The sequence below is a fragment of the Sinocyclocheilus anshuiensis genome, unplaced genomic scaffold, assembly GCF_001515605.1.
Source record: "Sinocyclocheilus anshuiensis isolate Anshui unplaced genomic scaffold, SAMN03320099.WGS_v1.1 scaffold572, whole genome shotgun sequence".
NCBI lineage: Eukaryota > Metazoa > Chordata > Actinopteri > Cypriniformes > Cyprinidae > Sinocyclocheilus > Sinocyclocheilus anshuiensis.
In genome coordinates, this window is record NW_015555778.1 from 1,236,156 (window position 1) to 1,248,773 (window position 12,618).

General features: G+C 37.4%; 1 protein-coding gene across 3 annotated transcripts in view; it reads left to right on the top strand.

Moving 5' to 3' along the window:
- Positions 1 to 7,993: 7,993 nt before the first annotated feature.
- LOC107674564 (integrin beta-6-like) overlaps positions 7,994 to 12,618 on the top strand; it is a 14,044-nt gene continuing 9,419 nt past the window's right edge. Inside the window, exons 1-9 of one of the 3 annotated variants that reach the window (XM_016468573.1) lie at positions 7,994 to 8,031; positions 8,153 to 8,222; positions 9,163 to 9,242; positions 9,553 to 9,751; positions 10,027 to 10,273; positions 10,508 to 10,673; positions 10,768 to 10,929; positions 11,654 to 11,749; positions 12,120 to 12,209. In XM_016468573.1, coding sequence (XP_016324059.1) covers positions 8,168 to 8,222; positions 9,163 to 9,242; positions 9,553 to 9,751; positions 10,027 to 10,273; positions 10,508 to 10,673; positions 10,768 to 10,929; positions 11,654 to 11,749; positions 12,120 to 12,209 — 1,095 coding nt within the window. In that variant the 5' untranslated portion in view covers positions 7,994 to 8,031; positions 8,153 to 8,167. The other 2 variants (XM_016468572.1, XM_016468571.1) reach the window with 2 other exon arrangements.

The following is a 12,618-nucleotide window of genomic DNA, read 5'->3' on the forward strand; positions in this document are numbered from 1 at the left end:
GACAAGTTCACATTTAATAGCATGTACACCTGTCTCTTTCCTTCCCCCCCAGACAGCTGAGAGGACACACACCCTGTATCCTAGAGGGAGTGTGAAGGTTAGGTGCATGTATGTGCGAGCGTGTGTGGATGTAGGCTACATGTCTGTGCTTTAACATGTGTGTGTGTGTGTGTGTGTGTGTGTGTGTGTGTGAGTGTTATATAGATAGGAGATCTGTCTCAAACTTTTTCAGTCTAAATACTGCCATCACCACCACAGCACCCTGTCAATCAAAACCCACATGCTGAACCCCACGATGGAAAGAGACTGTCACAGTCAAAGAGCAATATTTGTTTATATTAAGAGATTTATTTTATTTGTATTATTTATATATTTGATTTGGGATTTGTTTTAAAATTTCGATTTAGTTTTGTCATTTGACATATTACAATCTCACAAAGAAATGTGCAGCATTTTGTCTAAGAAATAATAAAAGGGCACCTTTTCATTTATAATTGTCTTAAATCTCATTTTGTTAAAAAATTGTGAGAAAATCATATCATGAAATCAGTATACTGTGAATCGTATAGCATGTTGAGTGAATCGTTACATCCCTGGTAAACAATTTAATTGCTAGAAAGGTTATTATTTTCTTTTATTGTTTTATTACACAAAATAATAAAGTTTTCTTATTGGGGTTAGTTGAGGGTTTGGTTTGTTAGTCTGTAGTAATAAAATGTCCTCACCAATGTAGTGAAATGTTTCAAAAGCTGACTTGTGAGGACATCTGAAGTGGTGTTCTCCTTTTGAAAAGGCTCATATAAAGGCCAGATTGTGTTTTGCTTTGAACAATTGTAAGACAATTATCTTATTATAAACCATTGAGAGGTCTGTAATGCTTCTGAAGTCTCTGTGTGTTTGTATGTGTGAAACAGTACAACCACAAAGCTCTTACTGCCCACATTATTTCCCTTTGACTTTATATAAAAGAGACATTTTCCCTCAGTGTCTCTCATTCTCTCTACTTTCTCTCTCTGATTCTCCACGTTCCATTCATGGTTTAGTGAGGAAGAATGAGGTGTGAATCTGTGCCATTCATTTCTGGTGAGTGTGACTGCAGCCCTCCAACACACACACATACACGCTTGTTTGGGTGAGTTACTCCAATCTGATACAGCCAAAATGTGCTTTGAGCAAGGTATCCTGCGTGTCCGAATTTGATCTGCTGTTATGGGAGGAAAAAGTTAAAGTTTATATAGTTTGATAATTGTGTTTATGGCTCTTGAGCAAGTTAATAAGTTAAGTTAAAACCAGTCATAATCATACAGTCAAATTCAAATGTAATATCATATTTAAGACTAAATCCATTTTTATGTTCAAAGTACAATAGGATAGGATAGGATGGGATTGGATCAGATTGGATAGGATAGGATACATAGGATGGGATATAAGATATGATAGATTAGTATAGGACATGGTATGATAGGATACACCTGTAGGATACAATAGGGTAGATGCAATAGGATGGGATATAGGATAGTATGGGATAGGATATGATAGTATAGGATGGTGGGGGGGAGGATATAAAATATGATAAGATCGAATAAGAAAGGACAGGGTGATATATATATTAGGGGTGTAACGGTTCATGTATTCGTCCTGAATAGTCACGGTACGGACGTCACGGTTCGGTTCATGCAATCAATCCAAAAGGGGGTGAACAGTGTAATGCAACGCAAACTGTCACAACAGGAAAGAGCAGAAGAAGAGACAATAATCTACACACCAACCCAAAACAAGAACGGCGAGTTCAGATGGTACACAAGAGCTCGAAGAGCTGCCTGCTTGTTTTAAATCAGCAGTGTGGGAAAGTTTCGGGCTCTGGTCACCCGGCTATAAATCGTAACCGTTTTTTTGTTTTATTTTGGCCAATCTCTATTCCAGAATGGCACACAAACTGCATTGCTATCATTTCCCAAAATGTAATTATGAAGTCTGTAAAGAGGAGAAAATACTGTACCAGGCAGATCAAGCTCACCGTTCGCAATGCTCGAAATAGAGGAAGACAAATATGTGGGGGTTTATATGAATGTACCTCTGAGAGGAACTGACCATCTTCAGAAATGTTTCGATGGCATTTTCTTTTCCTCTTACCTCCATATAATGCATATTAAAGGGTTAGTTCACCCAAAAATGAAAATTATGTCATTAATTACTCACCCTCATGTCGTTTCAAACCCATAGGACCTTCGTTCATCTTCAGAACACAAATTAAGATATTTTTGATGGAATCTGAGAGCTGTCTGACCCTGCATAGCAACGCAACTGAAATGTTCCCAAGTCCAGAAACGTAGCAAGGAGATCGGTAAAATAATCCATGTGACATCAGGGGTTCAGCCGTAATTTTACGAAGCTACGAGAATACTTTTTGTGTGCAAAAGAAAAAAACCCCGACTTTATTCAACAATTCACCTCCTCCGCGTCACCCTAGCACCATTTTGGAGAATATCCGCTGGACGTAAACAGCGTATACTGTTCTGTGTCAGCTGCGTCATGCCTGATCTGTTTCCTACGTTGTTGTGATTTGATCTGAACAGAAACAGCGTATCCGTGTGACACAGCTGACAGAGAACAGCATACGCTGTTTGAACCCCTGATGTCACATGGATTATTTTACCGATCTCCTTGCTACGTTTCTGAACTTGGGAACATTTCAGTTGCATTGCTGTCTATGCTTGGTCAGACAGCTCTCAGATTTCATCAAAAATATCTTAATTTGTGTTTCGAACATGATTTTTGGGTGAACTAACCCTTTAAAGTAGTGTTTATAAGTGCAGCTGCTTTGTTTACCGCGGTAACCAAGGAAAGGCTAATATCGCTGCCGCTGCTGTTCCATAAGCTCCACCTGCTGTCAGATAATAAATGTTCATTTTCATTCAGTCTGTCTGCGGTTTTTTGTTTTATGCAGGTGTTTTATGTAGCATAATTTCTCATTTTGTCCTCACCAATGTATTTATGTATCATAAATCTAAAGTCAGACCATTCTGTTTTTGCTTTAAATCTTGAAATTATAAAATCTAATTCAAATCAAACACAACTGCTTGTGCTACATGTATGTAGCACTACTGTCTGTACAAAATAAATGTTGTACCAAATTCGTATCGAACTCGTATCGTGATAGGACGGGATATGTTGAATATAAACTGGCACAGGACAGAACAGGGTAGGATATGATGGGGTTGGATGGGATGTATGATTGAATAGTGATACGATGGGATACAGGATAAGGCAAGGATAGGATCAGATAAGATGGGACAGGACAGAACAGGATAGGATTGGATTGGGATAGGAAGGGATATAGGATAGAATACAAAAGGATAAGATATGATAGCAGTGTTGTAGCACTCAAGTCCGGACTCAGACTCAAGTCTGTCTCAAGTCCAAGACCATATTTTCATCTGGTCTCGACAAATAACTGAAAATATGGTCTTGGACGTGTACTTGAGACATAAATCAAAAGATTTATACTCTTAATTGCTGACCTATGCCTGACCTGTCTCTCTCTCTTTCTGTTTCCATCCCTTCACGACTCCTTTCTTACATTTAAGTTAAATTCCAAATGCCATTGTTCTAAATGGAAGTGATCAATCAAATCCTTTTCAAAAATCTGTTAGTGAAGGGTATGATGGTCACTGGTCATGAATTTTGCCATTTATGATCATGTGATCCTGAGTGGCGCATCCTTGTTCTTTATTTTGAAAGATGAGGTATTTGAAATAAATAATTCAATACAAATACATATATACATTTGATAAAGATATAATTAATACAATTAAATAAAATATAAATAGATTATAATTAAATAAAAATATAAATTGATACAATCCATCCCTAATAACACCCTCCTGGGTGAGCATATGATGCTCACTTTTGAATTAGGTAGTGGATGTTTCTTGTATATCTTCCTGTCACAGATATACACTTCAGGAAAGAAAAATGCCATCTTTGAAAATGTAGTTGTTTCAATTGTAGAAATGAGATTAAATGTAGAGTAAATGGTTAAATATGGTGCTTCTCAAACTTCTCTACTGAAAAAAGTCCCCAGTAATCTCACATATGTCTCAAACTGTGCTCAGATTTGCCAAGATGCCAAGGAAGTTTAGAACAAAGAGAGCTGATACTTTGAAATGATATATAAACAAGTCTATTAAATCTAAGGTTATGAAAGAGCAACATCTGCACTACAATATTTCCATGCTGACCTTGAATTATGATTGTAAAAATTAAAACAACCCATTATTTAATCTATTGTTTTAATAACAATAAAATCCATTGTGAGGCCTCAGCAGCACTTGTTCACACTTTTGGCCATCCAAACAATTTACGATCGGATGTTAAATATTACATTTGGTCATTCTTTTGAAATATGAAAACAATGTCCTGTGCTCCTTTTGTAGAACCTGACCAGTTAAACATTGTTTTATCTATATATGTCCTTCTGTGTTCTCAGACAGAGATTGAGTCACGGCTCCTCGCAGCCAGGCGTGGCTTACACATGCTCACACACACACACCTTTTTTCAGCCATATAGAGAGGAATGTGTCACATGCAACCACAATCAGCAAATATTAATATTACTCAAAGCCATGGGGATTCCCACAGGCTTTGTTGAAGAATCAGACCGTCCCCTATGGTCAAAAGGTCACTCAATGAGCCAAAAGGTCACTCAATGAGAGTGAACTGCAGAAAACAAGATATTAACTGAACTGATTTCTAACATTTAATTTCATATCATTTAAAAGCATCAGCAATACTATAGCAATGTATCTACTAAACAATGAAAGAAAATATAAAAATGTATGTCGTTCACACTGACAGCTATTTGTAGAAGAAATGTGACCAGAAATCATTCATTTTTAGAGGTGGCGACATGAGTGACAGGTAATATTTTATGTACAAACGTGACATTACGGGCAACTGTCATTGGGAATTTAAACAGTGAAGCACTTGTGACAGGATAGTCAAACTGGAATGACTACTAGCAACCAACAGTACAGTGATTTGGGGGCCTCCAGTCATTATTCAATGTCAGTCAGGGTGTGAGTTATGGGGGTTTACGGGACCCTGATTCCTCTAATTAAAGCTCGACCCACCCTAAAACAAATCAAGACTACAGTTAAGAACTATTACAAGTATTTGTGTTTTCATAATTCATGTAAGTACATATTATACACTTCAACAGCAATTTCAAATGTTTCAGTAACCACAACAGTTAGGTTGCTAGTTATTCAGTTTACACTAAACACTCACAAACCTTTTAGTGTTTTGTTTAATAATAATAATAATTCCTTACATTTATATAGCGCTTTTCTGGGCACTCAAAGCGCTTTACATAGAAAGGGGGAATCTCCTCAACCACCACCAGTGTGCAGCATCCACCTGGATGATGCGACGGCAGCCATATTGCGCCAGAACGCCCACCACACACCAGCTTATTGGTGGAGAGGAGAAGGAGTGAAGAAGCCAATCAGTACATATGGGGATGATTAGGAGGCCATGATGGAGGCCAATGGGCAAATTTGGCCAGGATGCCGGGGTTACACCCCTACTCTTTTTCGAAGGACATCCTGGGATTTCTAATGACCACAGAGAGTCAGGACCTTGGTTTAACGTCTCATCCGAAAGACGGTGCTTTTTGACAGTATAGTGTCCCCATCACTATACTGGGGCGTTAGGACCACACAGACCACAGGGTGAGCACCCCCTGCTGGCCTCACTAACACCTCTTCCAGCAGCAACCTAGTTTTTCCGAGGAGGTCTCCCATCCAGGTACTGACCAGGCTCAGCCCTGCTTAGCGTCAGTGGGTAACCAGTCTTGGGCTGCAGGGTGATATGGCTGCTGGCTAGTTTAGAAGTTATATCTAACACAAGATATTTGGGTCACACAAGGAAAAAACATGACAGATTGCATTCCAAAAAAGTACACTGAAAGTCACTGAATAATTCATGCGATGCTGTGAACGCTCATTTACATATTGTCTATTACATATACATAGCATTTGAGAATATAGAAAACAAATGGCTGCATTTTTTTCACAACTGACTTTCCCTTTCTTTGCCATGCTCATTATTTAAAGGGGTCATATGATGCTTTTTTAAAGATCATTATTTTTTGTATTTGGTGTAACAGAATATGTTGACATGCTTTAATGTTCAAAAAACACATTATTTTTCAAATACTGTACATTATTGTAGGTCCTCTATGCCCCGCCTCTCTCAAACGCTTCTTTGCTTTAAATATATGTTAAAAAAATTGAAGTTGTGGTAATTTAGAGAAATAATTAGGTGGGATCATAAATAAAGTTGAGAACCTTTACTTATGGAAGTTTGTTTCCATCACAGGATAAAAGATAATAAAAAAAGTAATTGTGACTTTATCTCACAATTCAGACTCTTTTTTAGAATTTATATCTCCCATTTCTGTCTTTTTTTCAGAATTGCAAGTTCAAAACTCAGATTTGCGAGATATAAACTCAGATTTAAGATATATGAACTTAGAATTGTGAGATTCTTGTGAGAACGTTTGATTTTAGCATGGAATACGCTTCATATATTTCTCTGTTCACGCTCCACTTCATCTGCCAGTGAATTCAACGATCTTATCAGATCTCCAGCCGCCATGTTTCAAACGATCCAAACGTAACACGCTTCCGCCAATCCCCGCCTTGAAGCAATGACTGACGGAGGGTGGGCATGGTCAGCTCGAAATGCATTTTCAAATTGAATTTTGCTACACATATCCCACGGCGTCATGATGAAAATGCAATCCTAAGTGTTCTAACTGTTAGTCTAAATGCATTTAGGACAAATAGCATTTAATGATCATTTTGCTACCATTTCTGCTTGAACATGTTACACATATCAAATCAATTTGTGTTATACATTTTTATTTTCATTTCGCAACTTATAAAGCGTTCAAATTTGCATGCAATTTACATATTAAGACTACTGTTGGAAATGGCAAATGTAAATTATATAATTTAATTTTCATTTTACTTTTGCACCAAACTTTGCACGTATGGGTAATGGAAAATGTAAATTTAAATACAGAAATACATTGCCATTTTGAATATTGCGTTGCCATTTTGAATATTGCATTGCCATTTTGCATATTGCATTTTAAATTGAATTTCGCTACCTATATGCTTCCATACTTATCTATGCACAATCAGCTTGTAACACTCCAAAGAGAAAGGAAAACTTGAAATCGCATCATATGACCCCTTTAATGTTTAACTAGTCCCAGTCTGATTTTTAGTGAATGTAGAAAGTCAATTCCCCTCAAGGTCACACAGGAGTCCAATTAACAAGGTGAAGTTCACTGCATTAACTAAAGTATGACCATGTTAGCCTAATATTTTACAACTAGAGAGTATCTAAATGCATTTAATCTTCATTTTGAACAAGATATATAATTTAAAACCAAACAAACAACTTCTTGATATCGTTGGTTGTGCCTGCAAAGTGTGTTTGGGCTATATTTCTTTCAAATAAATGCCATTTGATTTAACATTTTGTTACCTAATGCAATGACAGACATTTTATTTTCCAAAATGAACAGTTCGATATATGTTTTGCTTATTTCTCAGTGTTCGAGGTAATATAGCCAGTCTCACTCTGAATGTCGTAACTACACCACATAAAACTATATTTGCAGAAGTGAGAAAGACATCCGAGTAAAAAACGCCACATTACCATAGAAAGTGCCACACTAACACGTCTTTAATATATTAAACAAACTTGATCAAGTCTAGACTAAGAAAAAGGCAGAACTTCATCACAATTGTATCGCTAAATAAAATATCTGTGTCGATAATAGTACTTCATTTAAGCCAGTGTACCATTTCTTACTAATACGCGTGATGTCAAGAGCGTTAGGGAGGTGGTTGTGTTGTGACACCTGAATCTGTGTGAGATGCCTGCCGTTGTGAGAGAGAGTGGCTTACCTGTTGTGTTCTCGCTTGCACGGAAGTGCATATAAAGGTTGGGCAGGTAAGCGCACGCGCTGAGTCTGACTGTCCAGGTGAGCTCAGACCTGCTCGCGCTGCATGATCGCATCCCGCGTTTGTTTGCGTGTGAATATGAACTGTCTTTTTTTTTCTCCTGTGATCAGAAACCGTGAGGACTAATGGGGATTGTTTCACTCTACCTTGTCCTTCACTTCTGGCTCGCCACTGTCGGAGGTAAGACTGAGGAAAAATTTCATCAATCACACACATACAGACAGTAGCCTACATACGAGCAGTTTCGTTCCTCATTCAGCTTTTAATTCCGGCTTTAAATTTATTAATCATTTGGGACAATTGAAGGCAAAAGTTCGGCAGGCTTTTTTTTTTTTTTAGCCCATTTACTTCATTATTTTAAAGTATTTTTTTTTTAAAATGTAGTTATTTTGAAAATCTGCATCAATATAACAACACCTATTTAGATTATGTCAATCTGTCAATTTAAATGTTCTGTGGAGATAGTTTCTGTTATTTACATTTAAATTGTTTCATATTATGAGCTTCGCCTCGTGTTTTCATGAGAAATATGTAAATAGTTCTTGTTACTGTAATTATATAAATATTAATTATATGAAGATTCACAAAATAATATCATTCAAATGTCTCTTAAAACTTGGTACATGAAACACAACAGGTGTTACTGTCAACTAAGTGTTCATTTTAATAGAGGAACAAACTTATCCTGACATCACAAAACAATGATATACATAAAAATGGTAAACAGTCCAAACAAAACAAACAAACATAAACGGTACCATTCATGCTCCAGTGCATGCTGGGAAGGCAGAGAATGGGACTGCACCACAAACCCACTTTCTTTTTCTAGTGTAAGCATATTTGAACTTACAAATGTGTCAGTTCATCTCACCTGCTATGTTTATAGGTTTCACTTAAAAAGACTTCATATTGTTGTAATAGAAAAGTAAAGCTGCAGTTCATGCAAGTGAAGAAAAACAACAAAGTCTACTTCTAGTCTACTTGTTGCTCAGACTACTTTTTGGCAGAGAGCAAAAATATCAGCTGACTTTCTATGGTTTGATGTTGCGTGAGAAACTTTGCAGCATTGAGAAAAGCGAACCGCATCCACAAACCACGCTGTGTTGTGTCGTGTGTACAGGGATGTGTTCTCAATTGAACGCTCTCTCCTGTGACGAGTGTCTGCAGCTGGGGCCACAGTGCGCCTGGTGCACACTACAGGTAACACAACTGCTTTTGCTTTCAACATTTTTCAGAATGCAGTGAAAAAACTCTTTATATACTTTATATGCTGTAGCAACAATGATAGTAAATTATTTTTCACGTCCTCTTTTGAATTTATTTAAAAAATTGCCATCAGGAAGGTGCATAGAACACCAAAATATATTTTTAAGAGCGGTTTTGTCCCATTGTCAATTTTTAATAATAATTTTTTTTATTATAATTTTTAGTTGAACTGTTTTAGTTAATTATGTCACTATGCAACACTCTAAAGTGTTACCAACAATAATTAAAATGATTGTTTATCTAGAATTTCACCGACTTTTTCTCAATCGACGAGAGATGCGACACACCAGAGGCTCTTCTTCAGAAGGGATGCTCCGGCGAATTTGTGGAGTTCCCCGACACGAATGTCAAAGTGCTGAAGGATCAAGGCTTAGGAAAGAGTGCCAGCCACGCTAATGTTTCATACATCGCACCGCAGAAGATGCACCTCCAGCTTAGGCCAGGTATAAAAATGGGTGACACAGATTTGAAAATCAAAGAAATGTCTCTCTCTACCCACAGCTGCTCCTCTGCTGTTGAGGTACTTCCCCCGATGGTAAGATTAGAAAGATTTAGTCATTCAGAGACAGAAAACCACCTATAGATTAACTACATAATGTCTACAGATTATAGTGGGTGCCGAAGATCACTCTGACCTGGAAAACATTTGTACCACACTGGAATCTTAGAATGTAAACTTGTGCCATTTTGAGCTTTATTTGTCATTTCTCCTCTACAGGAAGTCAGCTGACCTTTCAAATTCAAGTGCAGGAACCGGAGGACCATCCGGTGGACATTTATTACCTGATGGACCTGTCAGCATCAATGATTGATGATCTGAAAATGATCAAAGACTTGGGTTCGACGCTCTCCAAAGAGATGGCTAAGCTTACCAGCAAATTCAGACTAGGATTCGGTTCCTTTGTGGAGAAACCAGTTCTGCCTTTCATCAAGATAACACGCGAAGAGTTGGCCAATCCCTGCAGGTGATTCCCATAATACACCACCTTAGCCAGATCTGAGGGGTCTGCCAGTATAAACCCAAGAAGTAAGATGGATGGGACATCAATGGGGGAAAGTGTGATTTAATTTCAGCCAATCATATTTATGACCTCTGAGATCAGTGAGTTACGTCACATAACATCATCTTCCATTTAGAAGTGAGCGATGAACCGTTTCAGACAATAGAAACCCATTTTTATCCCTTTTCTCTTTTGCAGGAGTGTTGATTATGAATGTCTCCCCACATTTGGATACAGACATCTTCTGTCATTAACAAGCAGTACTGACAAGTTTAATGAGATCATCTCAAAACAGCAGGTATCGGCGAACATGGACGTGCCAGAGGGCGGTTTTGACGCCATCATGCAGGCTGCGGTGTGCGGGGTGAGTCGTTTTCCACAGACTCCCTTGAAATCCTTTGCTTTTATGGAGGGATGTCATTTTGTTCCAACTTCTGGAAATGTCCCTCTCAACGCAGGACAGGATTGGCTGGCAGAACAATTCCATGAAGCTGCTGGTGTTCGTGAGCGATGCAGATTCTCATTTTGGGATGGACAGCAAAATGTCCGGCATCGTTGTCCCCAATGACGGAGAGTGTTACCTGGACGACAACAATGAGTATTCCATGACTGCCCATCTGGTAAGGTGAAGTCTGCAGCTTCAATTCCTGAGTAATCAGGAAATTTGGATCACTTAAAGGAATACTCCGGGTTACAATAAATAGAAATGAACCTCAATGGACATTTTTCATTTGATACAAATAAAAAAGAGGCTGTGAGGGATAGATGTAGTTTTTGGAAACACATATCTTCAGTATTTCACTCACGGCCTTGTTTTCATTTGCATCAAAGAAAACCAGGGCTGCTGCGCATCGTCAAGAAAGCTTATCATTTGCACATTTGCAAGCCTTAAGCCAATTTAATAATATAATATAATATATATGTTTTTGTAAAGCTGCTTGAAATTATTTTTATTTTTATTTTAGGCAAAAATATTAATATAAAATTTATAATAAAATAAAAAAGACACCATTTTATTTGTCAACTACTTACAAAAGCATATGGGAAAAATATAAAATAAAGCTTATAATTTTGTGAAAGCATGTCAAGTAATAATTCAGAGTATTATTTTTTTAGATGTTGTAAATATAACTTAAGTTGTATTTAACCTGGAATATTCCTTTACAAAGTCCAAAACAGTATTTAGTAGTTCTCGTTTAATTATTGTATTTTAAACCTAAATTAATTGAATAATGCTTTTTAAAACAAATGAACGTAGTTCTGTCCTGTCTCCTGTAGTATTTTTTCTGAATTTGTTGTCTGACTGGATGCCTTGATTTTGGTACTTTTGTCCTCTATATTTAGGAGTACCCAACATTAGGGCAGCTTGTCGACAAACTGGTTGAAAACAATATCCTCCTCATATTCGCTGTGACCGACAATCAGAGACAGAACTATGAGGTGAGAAAAGAGCAAGGGATTTTTCTCTTCCATGTTTATTCATTTTAGGCCACAATGAGGCAAACAAAAGGGCATGTGTTTTTCTGTGTATGTGGAACCTGAGAGGACCTGTGAAGAAAGATATATCAGTGTGTGAATAGATTGCATGAATCACTAGTGTATTCAATTCTCTTTACAACATGTTCAAACACAGTCTTTATCACATCACCCAGACCGACCTCTCATGAAACAAATATTTGATGTTTTCTGAGTTCTCCTTTTCTTTCGTCTTCCCTCCCTTTCTCCTTATCGCTCTCCCACATCTCAAATTCTGTGGCTACTCTCCAGGAGTTTGGAGTTGATGTTTAACCACCTTCTGCCTTTCTGATAGAATTATGCAAGTCTGATTCCTGGTGCTACTGTGGGGGTGTTGGCATCCGATTCAAGGAACATTCTGGAACTCATCATGACCTCATATAAGGTACAAGACTGCATATTAGTCTTCACAAGACTCACTGTAACAAGGGTAATGTGAGAGTGATCCTGGACGGTTGATGGAAATGGCCCTATTAGGCAAACATTCACACATTTAATGGTCATTCACGTGTTCTTTATGCTTTGCAAATTTGAGCATTTGGATTTCTGCGGTCTTTTGAATGTTTTGCAAATTCTGATGATTTAAGAAAATGTTATTTAGCAGGCTGACACAGACAAGGTTTTGAGTGATGTAGTGATAGAAACAATAGTTAAAATGGGTTAATATTTTGCAGTATTTGACAACATTTTTCAGAAAAAGCTTTTGAATTCTATCTGTAAAATTCCTAGCTCCTATTGCAAATGAAAATTAAATTAGAAAAACAATATTTAAAATAAATATATACTGCATATAT